Source organism: Copadichromis virginalis, linkage group LG8 (assembly GCF_057382275.1).
Source record: "Copadichromis virginalis isolate Kocher_CV1m ecotype Utaka linkage group LG8, C_Virginalis_male_GT1.1, whole genome shotgun sequence".
Lineage (NCBI taxonomy): Eukaryota > Metazoa > Chordata > Actinopteri > Cichliformes > Cichlidae > Copadichromis > Copadichromis virginalis.
This window is the reverse complement of record NC_140625.1, coordinates 19,513,493-19,522,462: the sequence shown is the minus strand read 5'-3', so window position 1 is coordinate 19,522,462 and position 8,970 is coordinate 19,513,493. Positions and strand designations below refer to the sequence as shown.

The following is an 8,970-nucleotide window of genomic DNA, read 5'->3' as shown; positions in this document are numbered from 1 at the left end:
AACATAGACGCTGAATATCTAAATACGATGCTTATAAGGAGAATTCAACAGCTTTCACCTGAATCTGGTACTGCCCCTTCATCATCATCATTTTCCAGCCTATAGAATTCAGCTCCTCTGCTGCTTTTGGCGTAGTTTCGTTGGTCTCGACCAATCAGGACGAGCGGAGCACTTGTGACGGTGAAATCAAAGTTGTTGTAGGAGCGCGTGTGCAAGTGAGCGAGCGAGCGGAGAAAAACTGGCCGGTGTGAGAGAGAGGAGAGAGGCGGCGGAGGGAAGTGGACGAACCGGCTGGCTGCAGCTGTTGGATATTTTTCCCACCGTGTCTTCAGAGCGAAAAAAAAAGGACAGAGAGAGCTTTAAAGCGTATTCCTAGATGGCTGCTGTCCACAAGTTAGCAGTCAGAATCGGTCCAGGGTCGCTGCACGAGAGACCGTAGGGATGCTTGCACCTCTGCATGCGTAGTTTCCAGATTCCTCTGTCGCTGTGGACTTGCCAGTTTGGTTGAGTTTTCCTGAGGAAGGAAGTTTTTTTTTTAAACAGAAAATGACAGAAATAAGCGAAAAGGAGAACGAACCTCAAAACCGGGACCTTCACCGACCACAGGCTACTGTGCCTAGTCAACAAGAATCAAAGGTAACGGAACACACCTGTGTAAAAACGGCAGGATTTTTTTTTAAAAGCAATAATCTGTTACTGATAGAGGAATGTTTTTATATCATTTTCTTTACTGTTTTATTTAGCGGTCTTTCAGTTTAAAAGAAATAATTTTTAATATGTAAATTGGGACTAAGTGCGAGTATTTACTTTCCCACGAGGCTAATTCTGTGGCGGCTTGCATAACAACCCTAACCCGCTTTAATTCAGGTAATTAGCTTGGCCTCAGAGTTGGAGAGCAGAGATTACACAGAGGGGTGTAAGCGTTGTCTGGTATGTGTGCACAAAATATCAAAAGCTGCAAGTAAACAAAGAAGAAAGGTCCTTATTGCTTGTTTAGCTTAGGTCAGAGAAGGATGTCCACAGTCGTTTTGTGTACATGCTGTAAATATTAGAAGTACAGTGTCCCAGAAGAGGAGTCCTCCCTGCTGCCAAACATGGAATCCAGTCGCCCTTTTATAACACCTCGTGTCTAGTTAAATGGATGTGCCAACACTTCTTCTGTGCTTTATCTGCTAATGTTGGCTGTTATTTGATTAAGTACATTAATTTAGGCATTGGCAGTTTGCAGACATATGAGATTACTAGACGTACAGTGCATTAGTTATCACTAATGTACACATGGAGGCTGGGAAGAGAGACTGCAGCAGCCAGCTTTAATAGTCTGCAAATAGAATTAAACAAGTCTCCCCTTGAAGTAGGTTTAATTTTGTTCCACTCATTTGTGCTCCAGTTCTCTCACTTAAATCTATGCCCTGAGAATACCTGAACAAGGTTTGGATGCTAATGCTTGTTTTCAGGGACCCTGCTTGTTTTGAGGTTAAATTGATGAGTCCAATATCCTTGGCTAAATTCAGAACCATTGTCATCGCCATTACTACTGCTCCTGCGATTAGCCTTATTTTAATCTTGTAATATGAGTTCATTGTAGTTCTTTCTGATGTAGTGTTTTGGTTTTCAGCCTTGTATACTGCCATCTTGGCTAAACTTCCAACCTCAGTAGGATTTTCCCAAATAAGTGGGGGGAAAAGTGAAAATAGAAAATTTAAGGTCAGCTTTTTATGGCAAATGGCCTTTCGGATGCAACCCTGAAGGCTTCTGTGTCCTCCAGGATAATAATAATAATAATAATGTTAATATTAATAATAATAATGGTAATAATAATAATAGTAGTAGTAACTAAGAACAACTAAAAAAATTTTTAAAAAGGACATGGAAAACCCTCTTTAAAATAGGACCAAATGATCTGGAAAACAGAGTGGTGCTCACATCAAGGCATCGAAAGCATGGAGGAGACAAACATCTGATGACATGAAGACTCTAGTGACACTTAAAGTACAGGGTGGGCCATTTATATGGATACATGAGTTATTTACAAGTTTCTGACCATTTATAAAATGTGTTCAATGTACTGCCCATTGTGTTGGATTGTCAATGCAACCCTCTTCACACGCTGATAGCAACACCACAGGAGAAATGCCAGCACAGGCATGCAGTATCCATAGTTTCAGGTGCTGCACATCTCGTATCTTCAAACCATAGACAATTGCCTTCAGATGACCCCAAAGATAAAAGTCTTAAGGGGGTCAGATCGGGAGACCTTGGGGGCCAATTAACTGGCCCACGATGACCAGTCCAGGAAACTGTTCATCTAGGAATGCTTAGACCTGGCACCCATAATGTGGTGGTGCACCATCTTGCTGGAAAAACTCAGGGAACGTGCCAGCTTCAGTGCATAAAGAGGGAAACACATCATCATGTAGCAATTTCAAATATCCAGTGGCCTTGAAGTTTCCATTGATGAAGAATGGACCCACTATCGTTGTACCCCATATACCACACCAAACCCTCACTTTTGTTGTTCCAACAGTCTTGGAGGGATCCATCCAATGTGGGTTAGTGTCAGACCAATAGCGGTGGTTTTGTTTGTTAACTTCACCATTTACATAAAAGTTTGCCTCATCACTGAACAAAATCTTCTGCGTGAACTGAGGGTCCTGTTCCAATTTTTGTTTTGCCCATTCTGCAAATTCTGTGCGCCGATCTGGGTCATCCTCGTTGAGATGCTGCAGTAGCTGGAGTTTGTAAGGGTGCCATTTGTGAGTAGCTAATATCCGCCGAAGGGATGTTCGACTAATGCCACTCTCCAGTGACATGCGAGTGCTACGCTGTGGGCGCTTGCTGAATGAAGCTAGGACAGCCACTGATGTTTCTTCATTAGTGACAGTTTTCTTGCATCCACATTTTGGCAAATCCAACACTGAACCAGTTTCGCGAAACTTAGCAAGCAGTTTGCTAACTGTAGCATGGGAGATGGGTGGTCTCGTAGGGTGTCTTGCATTGAAATCTGCTGTAATGACCCGGTTACTGCATTCACCAGATATCAACACAATTTCAATCCGCTCCTCACGTGTTAACCTCTTCGACATGTCAATGGCTGTGAACAAAGAGAAACTTGTAAATAACTCATGAAAGAATAAAGTTACATTGAAACCAAGCACACCATTGTTTTTCTTGTGACATTACCAATAAGTTTGATGTGTCACATGGCCCTCTTCCTATTGAAAAAAACAAAAGTTGTATCCAAGATGGCCGACTTCTAAATGGCCACCATGGTCACCACCCATCTTGAGGAGTTTGCCCCCTCACATATACTAATGTGCCACAAACAGGACTTTAATATCACCAACCATTCCCATGTTATTACGGTGTATCCATTTAAATGGCCCACTCTGTATTATGGAACAACTTTATTACGCACATCTATTTACACATCAAGGCATCTGCCATTTTTCATTTTTCACTAACTAGACTTCAACCAAATTTGCTCTGACTAGTATTTCTTAAACTTGTGCCCTGGAGTGCTAATGTATACTCACCTACATTTAAATCTAGTTTATGGTCTCTGCACTGGTAATGTCACACCAAACGTGACATTACTACAGCACCGTATCCATTTATGCTGGTGCTTGAGGCACTGGACTTGCTGCAGTCTTAAAATGAAGGTGTTACCATTCAGAAGAAAGCTCTGCACCAGCTCTGGAGCAGGAGTAAAAGTTGGGAGGCAAGTTTTCCCTAGAAAGTCTTTTTAAGCTGTATACAGGGTAACAACAGCGAGCATAAACTAGGTGTCATGCTTCTGCCTGCCTTGCTCTGCAGTTTTGTCACCAAAGTTGTGTCGTTGTGAGGTGTAGTTAAATTTTTTTGTCATGTAAGGTAAAGTGGAGGGTTTCAGAAGAGTTTGTTGTGTTTGCTTGTGTTGTACCTCTGGTTTAGATTTAACAGAGGGTTGTTGCCTGCTTTGTAACTCCGAAGTTTTATTTTATTTTTAAATGGATTTGCCAATCCGTTTTTCTCCGAATTGAATCAGAGTAAATTTTCAGTGACTAAACCAGCTTAAATCCCTCACCAACATGGATCTAAATCTCCAACGACAGCTTTAATTGCAGCAAATATCACAATAACAAATCGCATTATACTCGTCTTTTGTTGGTCATCACCACAGGGACCTGAAACAGGCCTGGCAGGAAGGGCTCTTTGTTGTTGTTACTTGACTACAGACGGCACAATGGATGGTGGGCAGTGAGGTGCGGCGTGAATTTATGAGACAATCAGCTAGCATATGTTTGCTGTGTCCTGCTAGTGGCTGGGTCATAATTCATGCAAATGCTTGTCCAGACAACACAGAAATGGGAGGAAACAATCCTCTGAGCTACGTCAGCCATGTCGCCCCGTTGTTTGCAAAACCAGCTGCTGGCACCGTGACCTATTCCCATCTCACAGAAGAATAAGGAAGAGGAAAGGGGATAAGATAGAACTTTATTAATCCCTCGGGTGGGTTCCTCTGGGAAATTCGACAGAATTGTTATATATATACATATATATATACACACACACACACACACACACACACACACACACACACACACACACACACACACACACACACACACACACACACACACACATATATATATATAAATACAGAGACAAATATAAATAAAATATACAAAGGGGATAAATAGAATAAATAGGAATAAAAAATAAAAATACAAGTGAATTGCACATTTCAAGTATTGAGTCTATTGCACTGTTGACTATTTACAAAAAGTATTGCACAAGGTATTGCACAGTGAGGTGAAGAGGCACTACAGCTTAGTTGTTCCCCCCTCCTTTGTCCTCCTGTTTCCCCTCCCTCTCCCCTCCAGAGAGGAGTTAAACAGTTTGATGGCGTGTGGGACAAAGGAGTTTTTAAGTCTGTTAGTTCTTGTCTTGGGGAGAAGCAACCTGTCACTGAACAGACTCTTCTGGTTGTTAATGGCCGTGTGCAGAGGATGCCTGGCAGGGGAAAGATTAAATATGTGTTACAACTGGGGTCTCTTTAAGAGTAATCTACTTGAGAGTATCTGTAGAGATTTACTTGCTTTTTTTTCTTCTGTCACTCTGAATATTTTTACTTAAATCTTTTAATTTCATAACAGTTTCTTCCTTCTGCTCTCGCCCTGTTTCCCCCGTTCTGACTTCTAACAACCAATCTTTTTATTCTTTCTCATCTCTTTAGCAGCTCTCCCTTATGTCTCACTCATTTTCCCCTCTCTCGCTCTCTCTCTCCTCACTGTCCCTCAGCTCTCAGAGTATTTATTGCACCGCTAAGTGGGCCCACTGGCTTTCTTGAGTGCTTCTAATAGAGCTAGTGACAGAGAATGAGTAGTTATTCCACCTCCTCCACCTACGGGCAAGGTGATTGCTCCAAAAATATTATTATTCCTCTCTACTCACTTGGAGCACATGTTGTACAAGTTTATTCGGTATTGAATTTGCTTTTGCTTTTGGCTTGTTGTGTCATGTAAATGCACTTTACATTAAGCTTAGTTTAAAATTAAGACTAAAAACAGGGAACTCGACATCCTGGCGCTGTCCAGAAGCAGCAAAATCAATCCTTCTAGCACCTCTATGAAGACCAACAACTCAACAATTATGGCACACAACAGTCTCATCGCGGCACGAGTTGTTAAAAACTGTAGTTTATCATGTCTGTAAGGTTGCACGTAGTTATAAGGCTCCAGGCTTTTTTGCCAACCTCTGTATAAAAGGCACCTTTAAGGTTTTCCACTACTGTTTTTTAGCATCACAGATTCTGGAAGCAGCTGAATTTAGCAACCAATTTAGTAACCTTTTAACAAAAGTAAGCTAGCAATTTGCTCCATATTTAGTTATTGTGCTCATTCTATAGCACATTTGATCATGCACACACAGGTATGGAGAGGTCCAAAAGTTGAAGTCCATCCCAGCTAGTTGTCATCTCAAACATAATACTCCCGAGGAACTAAAGACCCAGTCGATTACTTTACATTTGGGTGTTAATGTCTTCCCAATAACAGGAAAATCCTTAATGTTAGCATATAGCTCATAATCTAAAATTCTAATCTGATTATTATCTGATATTCCCATGTAGTATCATTATGTAGTGTTGGCTTTGGCCCATCAGCTGACCCGTCCATTCATCCATCCATGGTGACCATAGCTCAGTAGGTAGAGCAGGTTGTCTATTAATTGGAAGGTTGGTTGACTGGCTGTTCTAGTCTGCATGCCAAAGTAGGGCTGGGCGATATATCGAGTTTTTTAAAAATATCGATATATTTTCATACGAGATATAAGATGTGACAATATCGTTTATATCGATATAGTCTATGTTACGTTATAATTATACTTGTGGAGCCGCAGGTTTGCCTCTCTTTCGTCCACTTTTGTCTCTACGCAACGTTACTCTGCCTCGCCTCTCCTTCACTGAACACAACTCCGCCTCCCCCATAGCTTCACCTGACAATGACAAGGCAATGACAAGATGAAAGCGGAAAATCTCCGTTAGCGAGTTACCGCGGATGGCCCCGTGCGTGGGGCTGGACGGTGTCAACGTGTTAGCGAGCTAACCGCGCTAACGAGCTAACGACATGCAGCCCGGAGGGGCTGGACGGCCTAAAATCCTTTCATTTTCTCAAAACTCGACAGTGCGCCTTATGTATGAATTCTGGTTGTGCTTACTGATCGCGAACCGATTTTATGTGGTACACAGCACTCAGCAATCTGTCAAAAAATTTTTTAATATGACTTTGCTAAGCTACGGAGCTGCACGGCTTGATGTCGGAGGATTACGGCTACCGGGGAGGAGCCTCGCGGAGTGATACGTACTGTGTGTGTATAAGGACCACAAATGGCACCTGTTCAGAGACGTGGTGCAGCTGTGAAATCTGTCTCTTTGTTACTATGCTCAGCGTCTATTAGTTTACATTTTGACTGCACAATTGTGAGCTTTTTGTTATGCACAAAAACAACATTTTCTTTTATTTATGGACCATGATTATTTAATAAATGCTGATAATTTATTTTTGAGTAATTTCTTCATGTACATCTATGCTGTATGTAAATAAAAGTGCCCGTGTGACATCTGGGACACAGTGTGACTAGAACTCTCTTTTTGTTCTTAACTTATGGCTTTAAAAAAAAAAAATCGAGATATATATCTTATATCGCCATCCAGCTAAAAAATATCGAGATATGAATTTTGGGTCATATCGCCCAGCCCTATGCCAAAGTATTCTTGTGCAAGATGCTGACCCTCAAGTTGCTCTGCAATGTGTTCATTGGAGTGTGAATGTGTGACTGTTAAATAGAAGGTGCATAGGAAGGAAAAAAGCTGCTTGTATGAATGGGTGAAAGAGGCATGTAAAGCGCTTTGTGCTCAAGTAGAATAGAAACGTGCTCTATAAGCACCAGTCCATTATTGTTATGACTGCTTATAACACAGTTACCTCTTATTTCCATCCGGGTTACTGGGGCAGCAGTTTAAGCAGAGACGTCCAGACCTCCCTCTCCTTGGACACTTCCTCTAAATTTCTGGTAAAGCACTGAGGTCTTCCAACACTAGCTGAAAAACAATTTCCCCGGCTTGTTCTAGGACTGCCCCGGGACCCCTCCCTGTAGGACACGCTGAAAATGCCTCATGCAGGACATACTTAGGAGGCATCCTTGTCAGATGCCTGAACCAATTCAGTTGGCTCCTTTCAATGTGGAGTAGTGGCTCTATTCTGAGGTGTAATGAACTCCTCACCCTTTCTTAGCCCAGAATACTCTACAGAGGAAGCTTGATTCTGCGATTGTAACCATGATCTTTCAGTATCTACCCTCTGCTTGTGACCATTAAATGTTAAATACCTAACTATAAACCATAAATTATAAATGCCAGTTGAATATGTAATGATTTACACAAAGTGGGTGTCGTGCAGTATTGTGCATCTGCAGATAAGACTTATTATTATTATTATTATTATAATTATCATTATTATTATTATTATATTAACTTCGTGCGGACTTCTGTCACTCTTTGTAGTTTTTTTTTTTTTTTTTTTTGCACTTTTTAATGGATTTTTTGGATGTGGGGGGGCTTAAAATATCCCAGGAGAAAAACACGGTGTCACAAGTACAATATGAAAAAAAAGAATGTATTTTTTTTTATATCAGAGCATGTAAACCTATTGCTGTAGAAAAATAAAATTTAAAACATGTAACTGTTCATAATATGGGTTCTTTAAAACACCACTTTTGTTAAGTAGTGGATAAAATGAGAGCTGTGCTCAGAATCAGCTGCTACATAAAGTTTAATATTCACATTAGACTTTGCGTGCAAATGCTGACAGTGCTTGGTGCCCCGGTCCATAGGGAGTTACACAGACCACCAAATTTTCAGCCAACACAGAAGACATTTTTATGGAGGTAAAGTTATAGCGCAATTTCTGTCTGACTTTGCCCTTCAGTCACTTCTCAGAGCTCTCCTCCTTCTGCTGTTCCTCTCACTAACTTGCTTATCAGCTTTTTTTCCTCCTCTTTAACTAATTAATTGTTTGCTCTCCTCTTAGAATATCACTTTCCTTTCTCTTTCATAATTACTCTGGGCAATTTAAATAAACTTGTAGTTGAAGTTCATCTGTATATCTTTCTTTTTTAGCGTTTCCTGTGCCATAGCTCCCTATTTCTGTATATGATGACTTTTTCCAAAGTTCAGAGTAGATAGATAGTTATGGGTGGTTGGAAGGATAAAGATGAATTAGGGACTGGATTTCAAGCCGGAGTTAGCAGAATTGACTGAACAAGAGGAAAAGCAAAAAAGAGAAGCGTGACAGTGATCATCATATTATCAATAGCCAGAATTTAGATGGTTAAACTAAACTATAGGTTGCACTTATTTTTGATCAAGACTTTCTTTAAAGTGTTCATTAGAAACATGAATTTTAAGATTAGCAATATTTCCACTTCATG

At 40.8% G+C, this 8,970-nt stretch overlaps 1 protein-coding gene across 2 annotated transcripts in view; it reads left to right on the top strand.

Moving 5' to 3' along the window:
* The first annotated feature begins 233 nt into the window (after window positions 1–233).
* Window positions 234–8,970, top strand: part of LOC146703244 (SH3 and cysteine-rich domain-containing protein 2-like) — a 43,755-nt gene continuing 35,018 nt past the window's right edge. For both annotated transcript variants that reach the window (XM_085466370.1, XM_085466369.1), the window contains exon 1: window positions 234–636. In XM_085466370.1, coding sequence (XP_085322496.1) covers window positions 547–636 — 90 coding nt within the window. In that variant the 5' untranslated portion in view covers window positions 234–546. The remainder of the gene's footprint in view (window positions 637–8,970) is intronic.